Source organism: Tauraco erythrolophus, chromosome 2, assembly GCF_009769465.1.
Source record: "Tauraco erythrolophus isolate bTauEry1 chromosome 2, bTauEry1.pri, whole genome shotgun sequence".
NCBI classification, from domain to species: domain Eukaryota; kingdom Metazoa; phylum Chordata; class Aves; order Musophagiformes; family Musophagidae; genus Tauraco; species Tauraco erythrolophus.
The window spans coordinates 16,279,782-16,306,706 of NC_141466.1; the positions used below are offsets into that span (position 1 = coordinate 16,279,782).

General features: G+C 39.4%; 1 protein-coding gene across 3 annotated transcripts; it reads right to left on the bottom strand.

Annotated features, from left to right (window-relative positions):
• Positions 1-4,710: 4,710 nt before the first annotated feature.
• DSE (dermatan sulfate epimerase) lies at positions 4,711-26,707 on the bottom strand. 3 transcript variants are annotated; one of them, XM_086632130.1, is made up of 5 exons: positions 26,292-26,707; positions 14,316-14,569; positions 10,393-10,617; positions 8,679-8,886; positions 4,711-6,486 (listed from the first exon to the last, which is right to left on the bottom strand). In XM_086632130.1, exons 1-5 carry the CDS (start codon positions 26,705-26,707, stop codon positions 4,725-4,727), a joined length of 2,865 nt encoding a protein of 954 aa, XP_086488256.1. In that variant the 3' UTR covers positions 4,711-4,724. The 3 variants fall into 3 exon arrangements, with proteins under 3 accessions (XP_086488256.1, XP_009981306.1, XP_086488257.1); XM_009983004.2 differs by having other exon boundaries at positions 10,393-10,632; XM_086632131.1 differs by lacking the exons at positions 8,679-8,886; positions 10,393-10,617; positions 26,292-26,707 and having other exon boundaries at positions 14,316-14,398.
• Positions 26,708-26,925: the final 218 nt, after the last annotated feature.

Genomic DNA, 26,925 nt, shown 5'->3' on the forward strand with positions numbered 1-26,925 from the left:
ACTGCAGTCACGTTCATTTTCACTCAAAACTGAAGATGAAATCCAAATTCTCATGAAATTGCTAGTTTTCCTGTTGACTTAAATGGCTGCAGCCACTATGCACTGTAGAATAGCAACCAAGGTAAGCACAAATTTAAATTAGTCACCCATCTGTATTAGTTATTATCGGGAGAAAAACTGATGCCAGCTTTGAGGAAGACCCAATGATAATCCTGTTTTTCAGAGTACTTTTTAGACTGCACTTACATATTGTGTAGTTGGGTCCTGTTCTCCTGCCTGCCTCGAGCAGATAGCAGCTATGTTCCTTCCTTGAAAGGCACCTCTTTGAGGTGACATTATTTGTTTCAAGGTTGAGCTCGTGTAGAAAACAGTCCGTGTACTGGTGACAGTATGGACATAACCTGCACTGGATCACATGGGCCGCCTGCTGCAGAGCGCTCCTGGAGTCAATTGCCAAGAAAGGGCAGAAAATATCATCTTGGTTTTGTCAGCTGAGTCTGACATACCAGCTTGAAATTACCCTACTGAATTTTAACGGAGTAGCCAGAGCAAAAGGATTAAAGTTAGACAAAAGTATGTTTCAGCCCAACTAAGACTTTTTCAGACCAAATAAATGTGACTCTATAATGTCCCGGTGCAGAAATACAGCTATTTTCCAACACTATATGCTTTCAAACACTAAAAAAAAGCTTTTCATCAGTGGAAAATACACAGGCCAACAGAATACATCTGATGATGTATTTCAGACATATAATCATTCAGAATAAGCTTTGATCTGGCAAGTTTTAAGAAATGAGGTAATGTGCTCCATTCCCTTTACTTCCTTTAGTCACAATGATGTCTATAACATACATAGCTGGTTTTTAGTTGGACTCAAATATTCATCAAAAAATCTAAGAACCAGATTCCACCCTCAAACTTACACATGGCTACCTGTGGGCTGAATTCCCATTCACTTTGTTTAGAATACACTGAACTAACTTTAGACTAAATTAGACTGCAGCCCTGAAATGAAGCATGCATGGCTGAACATCAGCTATTGAAGAGAAGTTGAGTGAAGTCAGCAGGGTCCCAGATGAACACAGGAACCCATCCACATACACCCTGTTGTAGGATAGCCATCTTTTCCTGTGGCCAGAGAAGCAGAAAACCAACATTTTTAGAACCCAAAAAGAAGCAGAATAAGAATGGAAGCAGAGGCATGAGCCAAAAACGCTTCAGTGTTGTCACTCCATTTAAAACAGGGAGTGAAAGATAACTTTGCTACTGGGTACCACACAGTGACATTTCAAAAGTTGTTCAGTATACCCAATCCAGATGAAACTGGTGACAAGTGCCTCTGCCATGGACATAGCTCTGCCATGGACACAGAGCTCATCGAGACTACATCTCTCTTGCATTTCAGACAAAGGACACAAAGGTGAGGATGGCATCCTCTCTTCAGTCAGCAAGTGTTGAGGACCACCAATCTTCTCCAGCCTGCCCACCAGCGAGTAGGGCTATCTGGGCTGATCCCGTTTACCTGCTCTTCCTCTCCGCACTTCCTAGTAAAGCAAGGGCAACTCAGATTTTTCAGTCTATGCTGCCATCTGAGGGCTTGAACTGTTTCTTCCTTGTGACACAGACACTTTTACCCAACAGCCTGAGTTGTTGGTTGCTGATGGCAGGGAACCATCTATTTTTCCATTTGCTTCAAACTCCATTTAAAAAAATTATTATCTTTGATAAAGAATGAGATGAAGAAGAAGGGAGATGAAGAACAGAAGCAAAGAATGGAAACAAGACTTACACAACTATTGGACCACAACCTTTTCAAAGGCTCTGGCCTGGAAAAGAATAAGTAAGAAAGTACATGAGACTCTTTTCATACGTCAAGACAATTACAGCTTCATCATTAGTTGAAGCAAAGTTTAATTGCTTTATCTGAATAAAAGTTACATCTGTGTAAGTGGAGTTCAGAGTGGACAGTAATGACAGTAATATGCAGGTAACTCATAAATCTTTCACAGAAAGGTATCAGATGCAAATTGAGCACAGGCTGGAAAACCCTTGGATTCCCACTTTATGCTGAAAAGGGCCTGGTCTCCCATTGACGAGGACAGAGCCATACGTTTCAGTTCACTCCATCAAGAGGGTCTGCTTTAAAAGCTGTTTTAAGGCCTGTCACTGAACATAGGCAGCTCTTGCAACCACCTCTTTCCCTTTGCGTTGCTAGAACAGTACAGAGAAGTATAGTATTTTCTGATCTCTGTAATTCTGCAGTTCCATTTGAGAGATACACAAACCCCGCAGTAGAACTCAGATGCCACACTACAAAGCAGACCACGAAACGCAGGTATTTCTCAAAAATTTCTCAAAAGATTTATATTCTGGACTATAGGTTGGCTTTCTACAGCTGATTGTTCAAAGCAATAGCAAATTGGCAGAGGGCAAATGTGCATGGACATGAAATAAAGTGAAAGATTTGTATGAACTCCACTGTTGAGATTAGCCTAACAAAGGCTAAAAGCTAACATGACTCTTTTATTTTCCTGAAGATTCGTACGTTCACAAAGAGGACATGGAGACACGAGCACAGATTATTTGCTTATAAGGCATAATGACTCTCTGAATTACCTTGGGGCGATTTTATGGCATCGGCTCCCAGTGGAGAGACGGGCCAGGTCATACAACTAAACTGCAACAGTACCTGCATCTTGATTTTTCAGTGGTTTATGGCCCATAATAGTATTACCTAATACTGAAAAACTAACCAACAGTGTCTTTGAAACCGAACATAACCCACCAGCCATTTCTGCGCATCTTCCTCACTGTGCCAAGGTAGAAATAAGGAGATTTCCAGTGATACACAGCTTGTCACAATCTACTCATACTTTCAGCAGGCACCACTACAAACATGGAGCTATACTGGGCGACACTCCCTACTCAGCTCCCTTTGCCTTAAGCAATTAACTGGGTGATTTGAAATAGGTGATTAACCAACCCACATGCCTTTCGCAATTAGGAAAAAGGGAAATGTGTATCTTGAAGGTGTTTCAGGTCTTAGGTGGATCGACGAGCTACCTGAAGGCTCTCTTTCTCCACTGACTATGCATGGATCAGAAATTAACTGGGCTCCTAAACCTTTGCTCAGACCAAATGTTTCAAATTTCATTGGATAAATCCAGGCATTGGAGACTGCAGCAGGGCTTACGTATGCGCATACAGTGCTCAGAACTGGCTCAGTGGCCAGAACTCAGTGCAAAAATTCTGATCTATTCACTGAAAATGTTTAGACAAGGAAAGCTCATCACATTTCAACACATAGACTTGCAGAAGGCTTAACATCAGCAATGTAGATATATACCTAAATGGGTGTTAGGAAGAGGAAACAAAGGTTTGTGGTTTGAACAAAGTGCCGATGAACATCATTACTGTAATTATCAGGAAAAATATTTTAATCAAAGAAAAACAACTTTTCCACAGAGACAATTACAATGTTTTTATTTAGCAAATGTACTGGAAGAATTGTTTTTCTGTAAAGACATACAGATATGTCCCAATTCCATAGAGCTTCCATTCTTTCAAATAGCTACGATTTTTTGAAATCAGTTTAATGAACAGAAGGGGATATATGTGGAGATGTCAAACTTATTTTTGTCATAAACCACATGATTCCATTTACCACTAATCCCCAAATAATTGACCTGGGGCCACCAAGAACTTGCAGAACCCTTGCTGGTGCTTTATAGAGAACATGCTGTTCACAGAATTTTAACTGTCCTCTGTTTCTAGCCATGTGAACAGAAAAAAGACATTAAATACTTCCTTTATACCTCTTTTTCCATACTGGCAAATGCTGAGGTTACCACAGGATTGCTTCGGTTTTTTGTTTGTATTTTTACAAAGCATACGGAAGGGCAGTGATCTAGGACATTATTTTCCTACAAAGACGTGCTTCAAACTATAGAAAACTTTTGTGAAACTCTGCCTTGCAAAATTGAGAACAGACCCTACAGCATTCATCCTTCTGCAGACTACACTTGACTGAAAGATAAAGGGTTTTCTTCCTGAGAATTGTGTTTATTTATACTTTGAGTTAGCCCTTTATTTGCCTTCTGCTGTCGCCTACTAGGTGTTGTGCCTCTCACTTGGCAAGCACTGACATGATCGCCATTTCCCACTGTGCCAGATAGTAAAGCATGGAAGAGATGACACGATGTAAGGGTCTGCAATAATTACACAGGAGTGTCCCATATTGAAGCATTCTTTGGTTTGGCAGAGACAAATGAAATCTACTGCTAAGGTCTGCCTTGCATACTTGCGTTTGAATGTGAATGTCCAGAGACATCGATAGCAGCCTGAAATGAAAACTCACTAAATGCAAATCCAATTCGGTATAAAAAAGAAAGCCCTTAGAAACAAATCTATTAAGAGGGCTCTTCTAACCAAAAAATTTAATTACAATTTTACATTACTGAACTCTGATGAACAAAGCATAACATTCCCTCAGATGTGAGGCCCAACTCAAAACACAAAGGAGGAGTACTTATTAAGTACTTAGTTTTGTGAGATATTCATTGCTTGTCCTATTCTTCCATCCCTTCTGATCTGAAATCAATCTTTCCCTAGCTGTTTTTGGAATGTTTCAGAAAAAAAAGAAGATAAACTTTGGCCCTATTAGGGTTAATGCTTTTGCATAGACGTATATGACCATAAACTGGTCGACTAGTAGAGGTCTTCTGCTAACATTGTGACTGAGAACAGGAAGAATACAGCCACAATAATATACAGCTGTCTACTAAAAGTATTGCATACAGACATCTTTGGCCATGCAGTCTCTTGGCCTTCTGAAAATATGTGAGCTGCATTGCTAACATGACAAAAAAAATAGCAATGTTGAGAATCAGAAAGAGGCGGGTATAAGAAGCTGATATTGACGGGGCACTGCTTCGAGCAGTCGTCACCATCTGTGCCAGCCCTGATCGACCTTTGATTGACACCCCAGTTTTGTGCTTCACATAAGTGATATCTGCAAAATCCAGCAGATCTTTCATTTCCTCATCTTCATCTACAGGCAACTCTTTTTGTGCTTGAGTCTGCGCCTTTTGTCGCACTTTTCTTTCATTTACCTCGATTTGTGCAAAAATGTCAGGAACGGCATCAACAAACTTATAGCCTTTGGCTACTTTTCTGTTTTTCTTTGCTCTGCCGTGCTGCTGCTGCTGCCTCTGTGAGATTGCAAATATCCTGTCAATGGCCTCCTCTGTCTGTCTCTTATCTGAAAACCTCAGCAGGCGCTCAGCAGTCTTCCTAAAGCTAGCCGTGTTGCGTACACGAGACAAGATCTGCTTCTCAAGCTGCTGGAAAACAGGCTTAAAATGCTGCAGGTTCCTCTCCACAATCCCTACGTAGTCCTTCACTTCTGGCACTGCGGAGCTCCTTACGGCAGAAGCTCGGTCAAAGACAATTTTCTGGCGGTCCGCAATGACCTGTGCGAAGGCTGAGCGAGAGCCATCCTCAGCGGGCCACAGGTACACCGCGTAGGCGTGCTCACTGGTGGTAACGAACACATCCAGCTGTGGAGAATCTCCACGGACAGTGAAGCTCTGCACGTCAACGGAGGGCCCAATGAAAAGGTAAATGGCCCTCGTGATGGGGTGCCGCAAGACGGTCGTTACATTCACGTAGTTCGTTCCATTGTACGGGTAGCCCCGGGGATACATCCTTGAGGTGATGGTGGCTTTCTCACTGTGGCCAGTGTCGTCCATCCAGTACATCTTATATATCCCATCACGGTGCCTAATAAAGGCCCCATGGACATCATCAACAACTGTTGCTTCAAAAGGCACATCCACATTGTGGAAGAAACTGGTCGCTGCCTCCAGAGGGCTGTCATCTTCCAGATGGATTTGGTCCACTAGCAAGAGAAGCTGGGGATGGAGAAGTATGAGGTTTCTTTGCAATTTCCTCAGCTTCAGTTTAGGATTGTACGCACCCACTCCTTCTCCCTTGATGAAAACCACCCCACTTCTCTCCATGGCAGCAACTACTCGTCCCTGACAGTCACCAGCCAGGTCATGTTTATATTTAAGCCACTTTGAGGAACAGTCTTCTGTAATCTGCCCTTCCCATGGGGAGAAGCAGCTCTTGGACACGGCAGGGGAAAACATCAATACATTATTTAAAAAAGTATATTTTGGCCCATACAGAGCTTCTGTTATGAAAGGTACGCCGTTGGGAGCAAAAGTAAAGGAGTTCTGGTCCGGGTGTTCATGGCCAGCATTAAAGTTCCTCCACCCCTTGATCCATTCTTTGTACTTGTTCTTATGAACAATATCATATATTGCACGTCCTCCCAGCTTTCCTGACTTGAAAGAAAGGAAAGGCCTGTTGATTTCAGCTGGCAAAGCACTTCCATAGGTTACCACTCCCCAGTCCTCAAAATAATGCAGCTTAGGAACCCCGTAGTCTGGCGGAGGTACAGAGCGCAAACTTGCATCATACCTGCCCAAAAGATGAGGACAAACAGGTTTAAAAATCACTTGACTGATTCCATTATCAGCACCTGTACAAAACTCAAAAACCGATTCAATATTTACCTCAAGGAACAATTTACAACATAAAGCCCACAAGTATGTTTCCTGAGTGAACTAATCATGCAGTTGTAATGAAATTTATTGTACTAATCCCTACACAAATTTATTATGTTTTTTACAGTGTAACAGCTGAAAGTATCTGTTCCACATTTAAAGCAAGCAATCCTTCCGTAGTCCAAAAATTAGAGTACTACTAATTTCAAACTAGCCACGCTTTGTCTTATATCATAAAGCTACAGACTGCAATACAAATCTTTAAAAAAGGCACGTTAGGACCAGGCTGTAGACACTATCTGTTTTGCACTAGACATCGACATTTGCACTTATTTACTGACTACTTAACCAGGAGAAGCAGAGTATGTTTCCCCAAACTGATTATTATAGAAGTCTGTTGTCTCCAAACAGAATTAGCCATAAATTAAAAATAAATTAAAAGGCATTTTAAAGGATAACTTTTTATGATTTATATCACTTAGTATATATTAGTTTCCTTCTCCAACTAGGTTGAAGAAAAATTTGCATGGCGTTCTTGTATAAATTACAAGATATACGACATTTGGTTTAAAAAGAGGTCTTAATTACAGAAAAGGTTACAATCCTTGAAATTTTTGTTTTAGTTGATCTACAGGAGTTAAAACAAACAAGAAAAACCTACGGAAAACAAAACCTAGCTTTCTGGCATTGATTTTAAGAAATCAAAATAAACAAAACCATCATTAAGTCCAGTAATATTTCTGTTAGACAGTTCCTCATCAGATTTATTCTCTCCAGCTAACCAGGAGCCTCTGTCAGGCCCTAGACAGTCCTCGCTCGTGTCCTGCATATGGCTTCGGGTAATTCCAACCAGTGCCGGGGGCCTGCTCTATAGATAGTGGTCCTTGATGGAAATTCCCCTAAAAGCAGACCTCTTTCCTGAGAGGAAAATGCAGGTAGACATGCTCATCAAAAGACCAACACTGCAGCACAGGAAAAAGGCAATTGTTGGAATATTCAGATTTTTTTATTATTTTGTTTTTAATCAAGTGCTTCTAAAAAGTTTCTTTCTCTTTGACATCAAGAAGAATTTTCTAAGTATAAATTCCCAAGATTCCCATGGAGACATGGGAGAAAAGAATGATGGAATGGGGTTGTAGAGAAGAGACTCTATATTTTGCAAATAATAAGATATAAGTTTAATAAATATGCACTCTAATGTGCATATAAAAATGCAAAACAACATATATTCAATGATATTTTTCTTGTAAGAGAAATAGAGCTACACTGACTCCTCGAAAATGTACTTGTTCTCTCCACAGATTGAGGGAATCTATATGTATATCTAAAGCTTCTGGGGTATTTTCATTTCTTAACTTTAGAAGACTGACATACAAGTTAGCAGAGCTGTAAACTACATGGAAAATATGGATCTAGTCATCTATCATGATATTTTTTCTAAACATAACTTGGAAATTCATGTTGAAAAAAAAAAATTCTTCACTATGAGGGTGGTAAGGCACTGAAACAGGTTGCCCAGAAGAAGTTGTGGATGCCCCAATCCCAACCTGTGTTCAAGGCCAGGTTGGATGAAGCTTTGAGCAACCTGGTGTAGTGGAAAGTGTCCTTGTCTGTGGCAGCGGGGTTGGAACTAGATGATCTTTAAGGTCCCTTCCGACCCTAACCATTCTATGATTCTATGAAAAAGAACTAATAGTAGTCTTACTGCTTACATTACTTACAGCTTTTAAAAGAAAACTATGCTTTAAATATTCACCTAATTAATTATTACAGAACACAACGGGATTAAAACCCCTTAGAATAGAACGAATAAACCAAAGACTACATGCAGTCCAATTTTCAGTCCTTTTGGAACTGTCCGCATTCTATAAAAGCAATAGACAAGGGAAGGAAAGCCGATGTAGGACAAGATCAAGGTGTTTCCTGTAGCAACACATACTGTGCATCTACGCCAGATGAAGAAGTTCTTCTGAGCCTAATGACTCTCTGGGTTGCACATGGCCAGCCTGATCTCTGCTTCTAAAGCACAAATCTAAAGATAATGAATTATCATTAATAGCAAACAGCTGTCAGGTTCCTTTTGAGCCCACTCATTCCCTTTCATACCAGAGAAATTCAGTGTGGAGAGTGCACCACCTCTGCCCTTTGGATGGTGTCCCTGGGCCCTCCACCACGCGGTTCCTTCTGATCTGCTCTGCCAACCAGTTCCCACTGCCGTTGCGCATGACAAATTTGTCAAGAAACACCAGCTGGCTCTCCGGCCCATAGAACCAGTTATAGTTGGAATCTGCAATGGCCACAGTTCTCTGAAACCCTTGGGAAAAAGTGAAAAGGAATGTAAGCAAGAACAAATAAATGTACAAAGATGCATTTGTAGAGCATGATGGTGAAGCCAAGCAGTACAAACAGACATAAACAGAAGCAGCTTTTTCACATGTTTATAGACCGACTTGCAAATGAGCCATAAACAGGTTACACAGGAGCTGTTTCCTTCTGCTGTAGCTAACGTGAATGCTCACCTTTCTTATTTGGCTATGGGCTACAGACAGTCAAACGACTACAGAAAACATAAGAAGGAATGTGTCATCCACTTCCTCTCCTCACTCAAATCTGGCAAAGGCAACTTTCTCTTTACAGCTTTCACTTTTCCTATGTCAATCCAAACTCTCTAGAGCCAAGACTATTTTTGGCAAGAAAACAGAGGTTACTCCAAGAGGAAAAAAAAAAAAATCAGCTTCACCCTGAAACAGCTAGCATGAGATCACTTTGCTCTTAGGAACATTTCCCCAGGTCTCACATAGAGTCAGCACAATTCCTTACATGCCTATGCTGGCGTGCTAAAGCTGCACTCAGCTCCCCTTATATATACAGCTAGATCTGGGGTTCTTATAGCAAATAAAGTTATCACTGTCTTTTCAATGAGGAATTTGAACAATCTAAGTTCCTAAAGAATTGTCCTGCAAATAAGCAACGGAAAACTATCAAAAACTTGCAAGGCTGCCTGAAACCAAATCACTTCTGAAAGCTAGAAGGGATCAGCAAAATTTATTAACTTATAACTGGTTTCATATTTGCACATCTCCACCTTTCAGTCACAACTAGGACTTCAAATCAGAGATGCTAAAACACACTGTGAGAGACTGGAGAGATCCAGCAAAAGAAAAGAAATATTAAAAAGTCTGGAAAATTGACCCATTAGTGACATCAGATATTTCTATTTAATTCTCACACTGAAAAAAGAAAATCATTCATGTACCCCTGCACAGAGAAACCTATCATTTGAGTCAATTACATTTTCCATATGAAAAATAATAAAAATGGTATAAAAGTCTATGTCAATGTTTTGTGGAAAACTGGTGATCATCTAAAACTTTCCTATACTTTGCTGATACTTTTACCCTGGCTTCATCATTTTCTACTGCTTTCACTTAGTATTTTAGTGTGAGGATTTTTGGCAAAGGAAAAAATCAGTAAGAATCTCAAAGAATATTATTTTTCAAACAGAAAACCCCAGAAACAGATCTATTTCAAACTCTGAAAACCAGAAATCAAATTCTGAACCATTGCTTTTTCTCCCAAATGATGTTCCTATCTTTTGACTCATTTAAAAAGCCAAAGTTTATTAAACAATGATCTTTAATAGGCAGTGATAAACAAAGGTGTCACTGTTTCACTGGATGATGAAGGTAAAAATCCAAGGAAAATGTGATTTAAAAAAAATCCAAGTACAATGCTATTTAAAAATGACCTCCTTCAAGTAAGAAATTTACTGCTGCTTCAAGAATTTGAAGAATCATCTTCATTCACCCAAATCACCTACCTGGCAGAACAGTCCTGTACATAAATGCAAAGTGCTGCTTGAGCCAGGGGTGGCTGAAGTGATTGATATCAAAGTGCCTTTGAACAAGAAACATGTACTGAAACAGCGATCTGGTCGTGTAGCTGCCGTAAGCCACCCCTTCATAGAGGGAGCCATCCGTGACCTCCTGCAACAGGACTACTGACTTCTCCATGATTGCCAGCACTTGCTTTGTCCACAAGTAAGCTTCCTGAAGGTAACCTGAAAGAAAAAGATGTTGACAAATCTAATTACAACCACAGTTCATAGATTATGTCATCTGAGATCCCAGGGGGATCCTTTACAGCAAGGAATGTGCAATCCAGATCTTTCAAATACGACCTATCGCTGCAGCGACTGTAGTTCTAGGCTGAAAAATAAAACACCATATTTAAACACAGCAAAGCAAGGTCACATGAGCAGGGAAAAATCTATGAAACACCTTTTGCTAATAATGTGGGATTATGCTTTCCATTTTAAAGAGAAAATTTCCTTGATGCATTCAGGACATGCCAAAAGGGAAGAGCCATGCCAAGACTATTGTATTTCAAATTAAAGCCCTACGAAAGCAAACTTACAGTCCCCACTAGAGGGCTCCAATAATGCAAATATGCTAAGCATTTGTGCTGTTCTATTCTCTTGATTTTTCACTGCATGATCACCAGTGTAGTAAGGAGAGCCTCAGAGTTTAAAAATTCAAAAAAGTTCACATTGGAGCTGCAGTTAAGTGACATTCTACTAATAACATGCTCTATTTTAAGACATGCTCTGTTCTGCTTACATTTTCATTTTATCGTACCACCTAAAGTGTTCTCCAAATAGAAATTATTTTGGAAAAGTTTTGCATGGTTAATTACAAACACAGTTTCCTCAATTCCAGAACACAAATCAAGAGCTGGGACAAGGTTGCAAGAAGACCTTCTCAGAGCTTGTCTTCAAGCCCTTCTCAGGGCTTCCTTCACCATGGAACAAGCACAGGCACGACAGCCTCAGCAGTGCATTTATGTATTGCAGAAGGCAGCATGTGGATCCCAGCAGAGGAAAGGCTACGTGCCTTCTCTTGTTTTCTTTTGGATTCACTGGCAAGAGAGGTAGGACTAAACAGAGATCAACTGCCTTGCACCTCTATGTGACAACTTAGTGCCAACCAACTCAAAGTGTCTGGATATAGATTTGACTGGACTTATTTCCACCATACAGCAGAGCTCAGCTGGCATACATTACACCCCATTAGGTGGTGAAGTGGTGCCTGCTGAATGGAGCGCACGTGCCAGGCTAAGCGAGTATGAGCTACATCCAGACCCACTACTAAGACTGTTTAATGTCATTGCCACAATTACTGTATTTATGCTTAGCACAACGATGAGCAATTTAGACTTCCTACTAGTCAAGGCCGCCAAATCCTGCTTGGTTAACAGAGACAAAAAAAAAAATCTAAGTCAAACAGACAACCTGAATCTAACAGTATTTTTATCCGCTGGCTGAAGAGATAAATATGATGGGTAAGGCCTGAGCAACAGAGGCAGGTGGTGCTACTTCTACTTACTTTACTCACAACTATCTTGACACTACCTCATTACTCTAAAGGAGCTGGCAGCACAGCAGTCTGTCTAAATAAAATCCCAAATGCTTCCACCCTTGTTTTCCCTTGTGACACTCGCAGTCACAATAGCTAGCTGTTGACTACTGCACTAGCAAGATTGCTATTTTCCATATTTACATAGCATATTTACCATTGTAATGCATGTATGTTCTGTTTACTCAGTGTATATGCTGTAACCCTATATTTGTAGTACATTAAAAGAATAATAATACATTAGAATAAGCAAGTAAGAGACTCAGCACTCTGTCAGGCTACACACCAAAACAGAAGAAAATCTCACCTAAAATTAGTAGTATCTATACCAAGTTAGGCCTTACTCAAGTTCCCTTTTTTTAATATCTGAGTGTTTATTTTAATTGCAAAGATGTCAGTTTCTGTGTATGCCTAGAATTCATTTCAATCAGTTTCATGTTTACATGTTTTTAAGCTGGCTATTTAGTCTCTGTGTGCTTCAAAAGCTGAAGAGAGTTTAAAATTATTAGTTGAAATTTAAACCTTTTTGAGGAAAGGTCTACACTGGGACACACTATTTGCAATTGCTGTGCATCTGATATAGGGAGAATAATAGTACGTTTACTCCTTTTCTCCCTCCTGTTTTTATTTCTCCTTCAGAAAAAGCCTTTCACCTTGGAAAGAGAATTTTTACGAAACCATTTTTTTTTAATTTTAGACTAACAGAAAAATTTCATTTATTTTTTTTTTTTATATAAAGTTGCTTTATATTGAAAACAACAGAATTTTCATTTAGAAATACAGAGTCTGGATGTTTTGACCTATTTTCATTTGAAATATCAGCACAATTTTTCAAATTGCTCAAGTGTTGCTGAATTTGCTTGCTTTTTCTTTTTTTTCTCAAAAAAAACCCCACTCTTGATAAAACAAATATTGCCCAACTTTATTTGTGATGTTACCATTGTTTGGCACAAAGTATACTTATGGTCTATACTCTAATGAAAAGCAGAGTCATCTCGCAAACTGTCAGCTTTCTGCAACAACGGAAGCTTAGGGAAGGATGGAATTATGAGGAATTTAGCAAAACTCACTGAATAAACATGACCTGAGTCTTCAATTTATGGAAGGCAAGTTAAGAGGAAAGGGAATAACTTCCACACACACTCTTGCTGCTTTTCAGCATGTGCACATCAGTGAACGAGCTTGTCTTGACAACCACTTAAGAAAAAGATGACCACCCCCCAAACACAATACCACAGTTTTTCGTCACACTTTTTTGGACATCTGAAAGCCCCAATGATGTGCAGATGTGCCTTTGCTTGGCAGGGCTGCACGGCTGGGCAATGTCATCATCATCCAGAAACTAGATTTTCCTTGGCTTGTAGCAAGTAAGTGGTTCCACTGGGCATCATGTTTTCGAAATACTTCTAGTACATTTTAAACATTCACTTGATGAAACACTGATGCATTCTTGTAAAAGCAGGAGCTGGCTCTATGGCTTCCACCTCTCAGCCAAGTTTAAAGTCAGGATTTCTTACCTGCCCTCTCTCTCTCTCTCTGACTCCATGACTTGCATGCTTGTTTACACCGTGTACCGCTTAAACAGGAGGAGAGGGATAGCCCCCAGGCGGAGCAGCCAAAAGCAGCTGGTGAGGTTATTCACCTGGGAACTGGGAAGGATGGGTTTGAGCTCCTGAAGCAAAGAAGGAGACGACACTTGGCACAGACCTTGGATGAAGGTTACGGGGTGCAAGGGCACAGTTCAGATGGAAAAAGGTAAAGCCCTGTTCATCTCCATAGAAAAGGATGCTGGAAAGAAACGTCTTGAGCTGTGGCCTTTGGGTGGATAAAGTTACACCTTTGCAGCTCTCTCAGGGAGACAAGACAGACGTCTTGGATGAAATTCCAGGTTATCTTGTTGTCTAGCTTCCAGCTCAGAGCGTGAGGTGTTTCTGACTGCTGAACTTCTCAATGTGTTGTGTAAGGAGACCGAGTGCATTGCTCTTTACTGATAATCTACTCTGAAATACCCTGCCTGTAAATCTGGACTGGACAGACTGTAGACAAGGGGATTTTTAATTCTTACATACAGTGAGGTAAGAATTTCAGAATCACTTAGACAACAACTGAATTTATATACACCGGTACACATGCTTATATATTATACCTTGTACATCCGCCCACAGACTTTTGTTCTGTTCAGTAAATGAATTTTTTCTAAGCAGAGAAAGAACAAACCCAATGCTGCTGTACTCTCAGAAGCATTTCTATCAGTTCCTGAACTTTGCTGCATAAATGGCTCACTGAGCTGATACACTTCAGAAAAACATTCCTATGGTTTAGCACATACCTTGATTCATCAGAACCAGGCTTCCAGCCAGCAGGGCCACACAGTTGGTAGGCTGGTGGTTGTGGAGGTACTGGAAGCCCCATCCACGTCTGTATGATGTTTCGTACATATATCCTGAGGCATTGGCAATCACCTCAAGAAATCTCTCCTGTTGAGTCTTGCTAAGATAGCTGTACAAGAAGTCATATGCAGTGGCAAAACCAACCAAGGAGTGAGCGAGAGGGACCTCATCCCACGGAGCATCCTTCACTAGCCTGTCAATAAAGAAAGATGCCAATTAATGGAGTTTCACCTACTTATTTTTCTCTATTACCATTCTGTGAGGTGTGTATGTCTCTGAAGTTAGGCAATACATGCTGAATCTTAACACAGTGGTAAGCTGCTTACCAAGTCTCTGAGATATTTTTTTTTTTCTTTCCTAAGTATGGACAACGTTAATCTTCAAAGCTCATTAATTTTATTAGAAAGATCAAGTTGTTAAAACAGTGCTTGCAGTATTCTGGGTTTTTCTAGGAGAAACAGATATGCAGAATACTGATTATACAGAAAAGGAATCTATTTATCTGAAGCAAGATTCACATAATTTTTGTGAGAAAGTAAAATCCTATAGTTTATGCTCCTCCAAAAATCTGCAACCACCTTTTTCTTTTCCAAAGGATCCAAATGTTGATAAATTCCTGAATGGTGGCTATGGGACTGAAGCTATCTTTAAAGCAAGTATAATAAAATAGCTCACTATGCTGTTTCTTCATTTCCCAAATGCATTCAAGGATAAAAGTAGAGGTGATAAAATTTACTTTCAAGACATTCATATTAACATACCTAATAGCATTTTAAAAAGTGTTTAACATAAAATAGAGGTAAAACTATGCCACTACTCAAAGTTATTTTCTAGGAACTACCCGCTTATATCCAATGATTTACATTGAACGCAGCAAAACAGTAAATTTGTACCAAGAAAATTCACAACTGAGGTGGAGGTAGTGTAGAACAAAAAATCAAGCATATATTGTGTATCAAAGACTTCAGTTTTGCAGTGCTGACAGTACTTGCAGGCCATGGCTCTACAGAACAGGAAATGTGAAGGAATACATAGTGAAAAAAAAATCTTTTCTTAAACTGAAAAATCATCAATAGTTTTCATGGTTGTTCTCCTATTTCATTTTCTTTGCTATATATTTTTTATTACAGATATGAATTTTAAATTGTTGAGATATGAGAGTGCCCTACTGCAATCAGTGGAAATTGTGTTGTGCTCCTGAAGATAGACACATTCCAGCTTCAACTACTCTATGACTCTATAAATATGGTTTCATCTTCATTTGTGTAAGCAGTAGTGTGAATAAACAGACAATAAAAAATACCAAAAGAAAAAGATTTTTAAAAAATCCTCATTCTGCTATAGGAGCATTTATTTGCATTCAAAATGCATGAATGAACCATGTAGAAATTATGACCATCAGCCTAGGACACTGAAAATATGGTAAAACACAAAATGTACAAGTGAGAAAAATGACTGTTCATTTTTATTTCTGTATATCTAACATCACTGGAAGGACTCAAATGAACTTGGCACGTTCATACCTATATGTAAGGAATACCTCTGTAGGCTTTCTGATTAGCTGAATTTCCAACAGCATTAAGTGTTCACCTTGTCTCAGCTTCAACCCCATCTTTTGCTGAAGGAAGTTATACACTTATTTTTCCTTTTTTTTAAAAATGAAATCTTTATCTCACAGATTTTAAATTAAATACATGAATGTATTCAGCATTAAGCAGCAGGATTTGCCTCTTTTTTTTTTTGAACTAGAGTTTTATTTGACTCGATTGATTTGTTTGCACAATTTTGTCTCTTGGTTAACAAACAGGCATTGTCAGAAAATGGTTGTGAACAATATTAAGACAGCTCCTGTCAAACCCTCAGGAAAAAAAGGTCTAGAAATTTACCACTCATCCTCTCCACATTCACATGCTATTCTCTGTGGTCAATGTCAGGAACATCTCTCCGGCATTTTTTTCCTGGTTCAAATTCTAAACGTTTAATCAGTGAAGACTTCCAGCCAGGTATAGTAAAACATCTTCCTTATGCTTTCACTTAATTGTTGTGCAAAAAATGACAGACCTGTAAGCCAAAACATTAACATGCTTTTCCTAGATGCTCATTCTTTCTATATTTCCAGATAAACTGGAAGAAAACGTAGCTGAACTGAGCAAGCAACTCCTCTGACTTTCTAGTTTTGTTTATGCTGTATCACTGCGGCACAAAAATTGAAAATCTGAGTTAATTGGTTATTTGTCAATCTCAATTAATGCTCTGCATCTCTATTTCTGCTTTCTCATCTTTCCTTATCATTGAAAAAGCTCTTAAAATGTTGTTAGTCCTACAGGTAAAAATAAAGTTGCGTTCTACACAACTGACACTGGTTGTGTGCAACACCCTGGCACCATGATTACTGTCAGAAATCCTTTGACACATGAACATACCTTTGACCAGCTATACCATGAATTCTAATTTCCAAAGTATTTTTAGTTTTGCTTTTCATTAAACCTTTACACATTCAGAAATCAGAGTTCAAACACGTACGGGAAATACCACTTTGAAGGTCTCTGCTTGGAACAATTACAGAGTGAGTGAAGCTGAGCTATACATTAGGGGGGAAAAAAGAATAATGAAAGAATTTGAGTTAATTTAACACATCTAATTCAAAGTTCAGTATCTTTATAACAACATAGAAATTGCTAATTAGAATGCGCTTAAAACTATTTAATGATCTTTACCTGACTTCATCTTAAATGGGATTTGACAGTGGAAATGATTTTTTGTAACTTCCATCATTAAGATGTATGCTAACTTTATGTTTGGTTTTGAATATCAAATGTTATTCTATAAGAGCATACATTAGTCTCTGTTGCACCACTTTTGATAAAACAGAAAGCACTCTTCTACATAAGAAATGTTAAATCAATCAGTTATGACTGCATTTAGGTTGTTTATTTCTTTAGAAAAAAACCTCAGACCCTTCAGTGTAAAAAGCCTCATGTTAGGCATCCTAAGCCTACATACTGGCATAGTTCCCCACCTCAGGTTAGACAAAGTAATCTTGTCGTAACTTCCCTCAAATTGCAATTTTGTATGGTAAGTCTTGTATAGAATTTAACAGAGGAGATGCACACAATAATAAATTAAAGACGACAATTTAAAGACCTTCATTTCTAAACATATAAAACCACAGTTAACATCTGTTTTTAAAATGAAGCTCTCTCAAAGTAATAACTCTTTAGCTGATATAAATCAGTGCACCTCCATTAACTGATTTTCAATGGAACTAAGCAATGTACACCAAACAATGTGGAACATGATTCACAAGAAGAATGGTCAAGTAGCAAGCATTAAATGCTTTTTGTATCTAAATTACGCTCTCATTTTTTAAATGGATCTCCAGTGTCAGATTTGGTAAACAGCCTGGCTGATAAACCGTGGGAAAGCATGGTAGCATAGGCCTGCACTGAACATCTTATGCGAAAAAAGAGTTTTCAGGGCTATTTATTAACTACTCTGCTCTGAAATATTAAAGAAATGTTGTGTATATTTATAAAAATAAAAATAAGTAAAAACATGCCAATGCTTTGCACTGGAAAACAGCTATTTTCTAAGTCGCTCAGGAGTAAAACTAAACATCAGATAAGTATGAATCTCAGTTTAGCAACCGTGTTTGAAGACAGCAAGTAACATTTTCCTCAACGCTGCATTAGCCTCCTTGGTCTTTTAAAGGTATCAGATGTTACAAATAAAGAATTCAAAGTAAATAAAAGTATCTATAGTGGATTCTTTAGCATAGAGCAACTACTTAGCTGCAAACATAAGCACTTTTAGCAAAGGCAACTGTTCCAAAAATTCTAAAACATATTTTAAAATAACAGCTAAACCATAAATACATCCCTACAAATAGTCAAAAAAAAAAAAAGTGTTTTTTTTCACACTAATATGCCTATATCTCTATTGGGAAACTTGAGAAGGTTTATAAAAGAGCAAAAAGTGCTGAATGGGTTTGCTGCCTAATGATCAAACTCCATGAACATCCAAAGCCATATGCATTGTCCAACACAAAGAACTGCTGTCTCGACAAAGTCTGTGAGTGGCACAGGACAAATACATGCCTGGAGCATTCTTTTAAGTTCTCTTCATTTGTGTCATATAAAATATTTTTGTTACTTTATTTTAAACATTTAAAGTTCGATATAAGTCCTCCGTGAAGAAACTGGATAAATAAAGAGATCATGGATAAGGCTGGTATTATGGATGAGTAGTATGGTTTTCCTTCGTGTGTTGAGAATTTTGGCACGGTGCAACGTGGTTATCTGTTTTACATTTACCACCTTCTACAATGACCAATGAATCTGAAGGAGATGTTAAGAACCCAGTTCTTCAGTCATCAACATATGATGTCAAGAACCATCACACACACACAGCATTGTCCAAGGCTAAGAACATACTTACCACCTTCACTAAATGCAATTCTGTGTTCTAAATAAGTATACCAATTGTATAAAATTTTGGATGGGAAGTAAAAATTAATATCAACAACAACAACAACAAGAAAAATTGTGGTAAGATTACCACAACCACTCAATTTCTTGACAATATTCCTAATGCTACTAATGTCTCTTCTCTCAGTAGAAACAGTTTTCTGTATTTTCATAGAATCATAGAATCATAGAATGGTTAGGGTTGGAAGGGACCTCAAACATCATCTAGTTCCAACCCCCCTGCCATGGGCAGGGAAACCCTCCACTACACCAGATTGCCCAAAGCCTCATCCAACCTGGCCTTGAACACTTCCAGGGATGGGGCATCCACAACTTCTCTGAGCAACCTGTTCCACTGCCTCACCACCCTCTGAGTGAAAAATTTCTTTCTTATATCTAATCTAAATCTGCCCTCTTTCAGTTTATTATTATTTTCCCTCATTCTCTCTACTAATAACGACTTCCTTACTAAAACCAGAAGTATCAGCATTTCTCTAAGAAATATAAGCCAAGAGGGAAAAAACACTCTCTGCCCAGTTCAAAGCAGGATTTAAATCAAACTCTCCTGCTTAAGTGAGTTCCCTCATCATGATCTGTGTGATGTTTAGAATCACCTTTCCTTCACTGTGTATGCAGTTCTTAAAAAAAGAAAAAATCGAAGTAAATAGGAAAATAACACTCTCTAACTTGAGAAACAGAATATCCTTCCAGGCAGCGCGAGATCTGATTTCTAGCCTCTATGTCAATAAGTGATATGGCATCACTGCATGCAAAATGAAGCATTAAGCACATCCTTACACACAGATTACACAAGTAATCCACATCCTGAAGTTTAATGCTCCAAACTTTCTCCTGACAATTTACTGTAGCTTTTGGAGATTGAGAGCAGATTAAGCTAAGGATTGAGGGAAGGATGCTAGCAGTCCCTCCTCGGTACTGAACCTCTCTCTCTCACCAGGTAGATGCGGAGGAAATGAGGCAGGGCTCTTTTCTAAAGGTTTACAGGTGAAAATTAGTTCAAGGACAGCCCTCTAGTACATTTTGATACAATCCACCTTAGATATGGTAGTTAGCTAACAGCATGGTTGAGTTTAACACGCATTAAACGTCAGTTGTGGATGCAAATGTGGCATGCAATGGGGCAAACTGACCTCTTGATCCTGAAATCAACTGTGTAGTTGTATGCTCTTTCCAATGGCAATGGCAATGCCCTGGCACTCCACAGACCCTTGTGATTGTTCTAACCTATTTCTGGGGGAAGGAGATACAGCTTTAAAACTCCCATCAGGCAAAGGGGAGACATATTCTTCTGTGGCCAGAGGGAGTATACATACCAAGAGGTCGTGTACCTACCAAGGAGAATGAGACCACCAACATTTATTTTATAAACTAGACTCAATTTCCAGTATTTTTCTTACTGAGCTTCCAAAACAAAATATTTTCCTGTGCTCAAATGGGTTATTTTCTTCACTAATGGAACAGTATCTTCCAATTTCTGTTTTGGAGAGAAAAAAGAAAAATCCTTGAAAAAACCTGTTTGATCCAAAACAATCTCTCAGCTTTCACCCTCTCAACATTTTTCTGGTTGGCTGCCAAAACAGAGACCCCATGATCTACACAACCTAAGTGCTTGGTCATTTGCAACAACAAAAATGTTGAGAATAAAAAGTTCTTGAAAAATGGATGATTTATATTTTCGGTGCCTAAGGCAGAACATGACAAGTTTGCCTCTATCTCTTTCCCAGCCGTGTTTCGGCAGCAGCCACTCCGACATGCTCATGTTCATTGCAGCTCAGTTGACAGGAAGGCAGGCAGGAGTGATTAAATGCAAAGGGCTACATTCATATCAATATGGAAAAAAAAGAGGCAACATATAGACAACATTTTTCAGAAGTTTGAAGAGCTTACTCTAAAAGTAGGATTGTACTGCTTAGGTGTTGAGGAGGCGACTAAAACTTTACTCCTTGGGAAACCTTCACCTGCTCGCTATCCTCTTTCTCTCTGTTTCCCCATAAGTCTACAATCATCATTCTGCCACTTCTAAAGCTTCTTTCAGATCCCTCCTCTCCCGTGTTCCGCCTTGATCGCAAGACAGTCTTTTTCACACTGGGCTCGCTCTTAGTGTATCAATCATGATCCTTCTGTATCGACACATTAATAAACAAGAACTGAGTCTATTTTAGTAGTTCTCAGTGCCATATTAAGCAGGCATAGAAATTTAGTTATGTTATTTCAACAGATTGACTCTAGCTCTTGTTGTAGCAGATTTTTATACCAGGCATGCCACAAAGTGAGCTCCCTGTAGCTACTACAGGACTTCAGTGCTAATTTATCTCCTAGAGATATTATTAATTTAAAAAGAAGGTATAAAAGAAACTGTTTAAAATCCAGCTAGCCATTTAATTTCACAGTCATTTAAAAATTTCTATTTTTAAATGCTACATATTGAAAAAGATAAAAAAAGCATGAGGGTTTGATATTTCACTTACTAATATAATATATATTCCAGATACAAAATTTGTCCTCTTACCCTTCCTTTTCTTTTTCTTCCTCCCTGTAGGAGGCTATCTCAGCATCTCCCAAGCTTCCTTTACACTAACTTCTATGCCACAGTCTTATAAAACCCTCTTAAGATTTCTTTGAATGTGACTGATGGTTGATTACTGGGAGTCGAACAGATGTTCTAAATTTGTGATGTCAGCACAGAGACTTGCTTTATTTCAACGCAACACATGTGAATTTATTTCAGTTACACACTTATCTACACTTAATTATTTATATTTGTGTATTTTTAATTTGTAATACATATTCTTCAACACTGAGCACTATCTGGATACTAACAGCAACGGTCCTATAGCATGCTCCAATACTTTTAATGAACAGGGACTACTAGCAGAAGGCTATAGGACTGCTGGTTAATAAGATATAGCAGAAAGGTCACAGATGTGTTATGCCAAACCCTCCCATTAGCTTCTCCTTACTCGCTGCTCTTTCCTTGGAATGTTTGCACATGCTCGACAGTAATTATCTCCTCTATGAAACCCACAGAGCTGGGCTTACTGTCAAATCCCACACCTCACTGCACATTGGTAACATGCCTGTCTTTAGAAAGGGTGCATCGACTATGTGCAAAAAAAAAAAAAAAAAGTACAGAAATCCATTGTCTGGCAATTCCAACTGGGGCCATCTCTGCTGCTGTAAGAAAGGTGCAGAATTTGTGAACTTCCAAGACATTTGTTTATAAGTCAGCCTTAGTAAAGAAGAGAGTTTTTCATTGCTTTGTCCCAAACACAGAACCTAACTGGACTCTTATTTTTGCACGATGTGTGACTCCGATTACATCACTCCACTCAGTGCGAGAACGGGCCGAGGCGGCATATGGAAAGAATCACAAGTACAGATCCCCTCGGCCAAAAACACACTTCTGGAGGGGAGTGCTCTTGGGGCCAGTCAGAGATAACATACCAGAAAATACATCTAAATCCTCTGTTCTCTGTAAAATAAGATAATACAGCTTAAACAGAAAGACAAACTTTCCCTAAGATTTTAAAAAGCATCTAGATATCAAATCGCAGGAAAACCAAGCGAGTTATTTAATGCCAGTTTTAAATTTTTACAGGCAAAATCATTAAAGTTCGTCTCTTTTTACTGAAATACTAATGCACTGTGTTTCCCTGCTCTTGCTAGTCTCCAAAACCTTGTCTGTCCCCATATTATTTTGAGTGTTTGTTATAGTTAGCAATTAGCCACTGCCCCTTTGTTTATGTTAAAATGTAAACCTACTCCAGGATGTAGCAATTACGGATGCTCTGCTACGAGCAGCATGACTATCACCATCGGTTGTTACGACAAACAGCTCAAGCTCTGTTCGCCTACATGAATGGGAACTCAATTAAGGGTGTCCTTTATCACGGGATATAAAATGGCTATTGTAACTGATGATAAAAGACAAAAGTGCTTAATTACATGCCCATTCCATGAGTGCATCAATTATCGGTAGACTCTTACAATCGTATGTATCCCAATACGTTGAACCATATTTGGACTATCAAGGATTCTCACTAATGTAAAGATGAAATTTAAATGTCAATCTCCTTAATCTCCTGACACACTGGGACAAATAAACAGTGTGACATTTTAAACCATTTTTTTTTTATCCAACTACTGCATACACTACCAAAATACACTTTAGTTTTCTGATAATGCTTAGATTTAATTTAATATCTCCATGAAAATTAGAGGAAACTCATCCAACTGGATTTTTTAAAAATTCTACAGTTATTTTAGAGTCAATGCTGTCAGCAGAAGTAAAAAAAAATACAGATTATACACTTGAAAGAATCAAACTGCCAGCAAGAAATCTATATGACAGCTAGATTGAACTTCCCACTACATGTTGATGAATCCCCAGTGATAAAGACATTTTGGGGGCAATTTACCTAACAATTTAGGCACCTACATTATAGAGGAAGTCTAGGGAGCAAAAAGTTTCTCTGATTTACTTATCTCACTGACAGCTTTCCGGACAAGCCCTCTTTATTGATGACATATGTAGATGAGTCTCCTAACATTCAAGGCTCCAAACTTGAGCAGCATCAAAACTGCTCCTTCCTTCCACCCTCTTGATCAGAACATGTGTACCTTCAAATTATTAATAAGGATAACATTTGTAATATATCACCCAGAATGATATTTTCCCCAAGGTCCAAGGGAAACTAAACATGCCTAAATAGACTGCACAACATTTTTTTTTAAATAATTCCATTACTGTGATATTACCACAACAGTCCATGTACAGTCTTATGCAGTGCTTTGGACATTATGAAATCTAAATGCCTGCTAGTAGTGATCAGGCAACAACTCTCGTATTTGCCATGTTTGTTCTCCTAGTCTTATCCTATGTGGAGAAGTGTGTGCAGTAACACATTTTGCTGGTATTTTTAGTTGAGTTTCTTAGGAAAAACAGATGTATGTAAGATGTCTGCAAGCTCCTTCAGCTTCTGAACCTGCTGACCTATTTGAGCAAAGCTGGAGAAAGTAGGTACATGTCTCAGAGACATTACATTCCTATGGTTTTCCTGAAAACCACTGTTGGACAAGGGAGAGGGATCTATAGTACTGCCATCACTGATGGAGGTATAGTGTGAACTCCATGTTGACAGCATTCAGCCATAAGTTCTCAGGAGAAAAACAAAAATGGAAATCAGATCTATGTTTCTGTCACAACATTTGGAAAACTGGCCACTTGGAGGTTGGAGGTGACACAAAGGGCAGCTTACCCCAGCCCTAATGCCTACATTTCTCATTTCCTCCTCCTGTATTTCCCCTAGTAAATGCACTCTACATGTTTTTTTTTTTTTTGCAAAGCAGAGAACCATGATTAAACCTTGATCATTTGCTGAACAACATGACTACATCAGAAGGGAATGATGGGAAATGCATGGCTTCTCTTTCACCAAGGTAACACAAGATGCTTGCTGGAGAAAAACAGTAGTTTTGGGGAGGTAAATGTTATCAAAGCCAAGCAGAAATAGGATATCTGGTCAGTTCTGATTGGTATCTGGTCAACTGGACAAAGGAGAGTGTTATGGTAAGAGACAGAGGAACCACAATTATTCCAGGGCAGGAATCACAGGACACAGGAAATGAAATGAGGTTATTGAGACAGTGAGTGAGACGTAAGAAACTGAGAAAGACAGACACAAGTAAGTTCCACTATGCACAAAATCGCTTGTGTCTCTTTCTTATTCCATTAAAACAGATAGTCACGTAACTGTGTTTACACTACCCGAAGCAAGTTAAGAAAGAGCATGAACAAAGAAACTGGGAAGAAGATGCTGAGCTTGGGGCAGCTTGTAGGTCCTGTTGGAGATGGTTACATGTCCTGGGATTCCTCTCTGTACAGCTCTGTCCCTCTGCCAGTGTGCCAGGAGAAAGATTGTCCTACAGACTGCCTCTTAAGGCAAGTAAGACTGAAGCTTTGTATTGCTATGCTTCAGTGGAAGATTTTGGAAATAAACACTATCCACTATAGCACTTCTTTTTCCAACTCCTATGTGTCCTCTCTCCCGTGACATGCAAGCAACTTAAGCCCAGTGTATCCCTTCTCTCTCCCACCATTTCTTTTGTTCTAGTTCCTGTATTTCTGCAGCATTCACCACTTTAATACCTGGTATAGGAGAATCTCACCACTGTAACACCTTTTAAATCATGCCCATCAGGAAGATATGGATCCCAAGATATGCTAGCTCAAATTCAGCATATTTCCAATGATGGTCCATGGATGGATGCCATTTATAGGACACTACTAGTTGGTCTTAATCCAGAGTAGGTAGAGAACAGTAGTTTGAACAATGAATAGTGCTTGAAGAGGTAATGCTTCCTCCTGTGCTGACTTGAAACCCGACTCAGACTTCTGCTGAGCTGCTGCGACCACTAAGTTGTAGGACAGTGGCTGCCACAGAGGGGAGCAGTGCCCCATCGCAGCTCCAGCGCCCTGCCCTGGGCAGAAGCCATCGTCCTGGCAAAGCCCACGTTTCCATCCTCAGACCTCCCCTCACAGTGGCAGCAACGCTGGGGCATAGTCAGCAAGGTGCATCGACCAAGGCAACTGCTGCCCGTGGGTAGGGGGAATGTGTTTACCTGAGAAAAAAAGGGAGATAAATTGCTGGTGGGTATTGAAAAGGAAGGTGAGGAGAAGGAGAGAGACTGTGGAGTCTCAATTTCTAGACTCACTCATACAGTGAGAACATTAACTTCTGTCCTCACAGAAAGAGTGTGGCACAGCGAGGACAGACTAATTTCTGTATGACAACTCACACGCAGGTGAAGTTACGCCAGGAGGGTCATCAAAATACCAGTTACTCAAACAGTTCCAGTAACGTAATCAGACAGACAACTATTTTTATCGTGCTATAGTATGTCTCAAGGAGAGGCCCAAGAAAACACTTGACTGCAGAAGCTCAGCATATCACTTTTGCCTACACTTAACTATATCTTTTTCATAGGTCTCCCTTTCTCAAATTCTTCCTAAGGAAGAATTACCCAAAAGAAATTGTACGAGCCTGAAAAAGAAGAGATTAAAAAATAACACTTTTAGCACTTAGCACTTCTCACCACAAATATTTGAAATCCTGGCTCCTGATTGGGGATGGGTTTGGACTACTTTTTTTTTTTTTTAATTTTGCAGCAGTTAGGATGGCATACAAAAGGGTCACGCTCCTTCTTTCAGCATTAATTTGCAACAGAGTACGTCCAGTGAAGGTAAAAAGCCGTGTGGCACTGCTGTTCCAAATGAAGGTAAATGCATTCAGCAAGTTAGTCACTGTTAAAGTGAATGTTAGAACAAATGAAATAATTTAAGCAATTCACTCATCCACTCACTCTTCCACCTTCAAACAGTTTATACAGTAAGAACAACATAAAAAAAAAAAAAAGACAAAAATCTACCAACTAGGCTGAGCTGCCATCCTCTCCATGTAATCCATGGCCATGTTGAGGGCCTCAATGTTTTCAGGGTAGAGCACACAGAACATCGCCAGGGCCCCGAGGTTGTTGCCATAAATTTCATTCCACCGAGCGCTGAACTCCCTCGGGTCCCAGGGAGGAAGGTACTCCAGAGGATTCGACAGCATTGTTTGCACTGCCTCGATCAGACGAGTCGCAATGTGCTGGTGCGTGGTGGTGGCCTGGAGACGCAGAGCCTCCACATCCCCTTTGGAGAAGTAGAGCATGGGGTAGCTGTCGTAGTTGGCATTGACAAAAGGAACCATCGCGTTCGAGTCCTCCCTGGCGCCGTAGGCAATGGCAAAGCAAACTGCGTGTATGAAAAACACACTTGGGGCTCCCCGTGTGTGAGTCCTCATTGTGGCATCAGATCTCCAAGTCTCAATGGCAGCCAAACCATCTTTGAAATATCCTACGGCAGAGGGACGTGAAAGAGAGAGTTAGAAAATGAATTCATGAGACATTATAATTCAGGATGGTCTCTAGGAAATACAATTCCATCCAGACTTAACCTCCCCACCATGTATTATAGAATCATAGAATGGTTGAGGTTGGAAGGGACCTTAAATATCATCTA

Excerpts from the sequence above, each read along its gene's own strand:
- DSE (XM_009983004.2), bottom strand. The coding sequence starts at position 26,707 with ATGAGGACTCACACACGGGGAGCCCCAAGTGTGTTTTTCATACACGCA. Across the intron at positions 14,570-26,291 it reads ATGGCAGCTCAGCCTAGTTG|GCTAGTGAAGGATGCTCCGT; the intron begins GTAGATTTTTGT and ends CTTTATTGACAG. Across the intron at positions 10,633-14,315 it reads CCTGGTTCTGATGAATCAAG|GTTACCTTCAGGAAGCTTAC; the intron begins GTATGTGCTAAA and ends TTTTTCTTTCAG.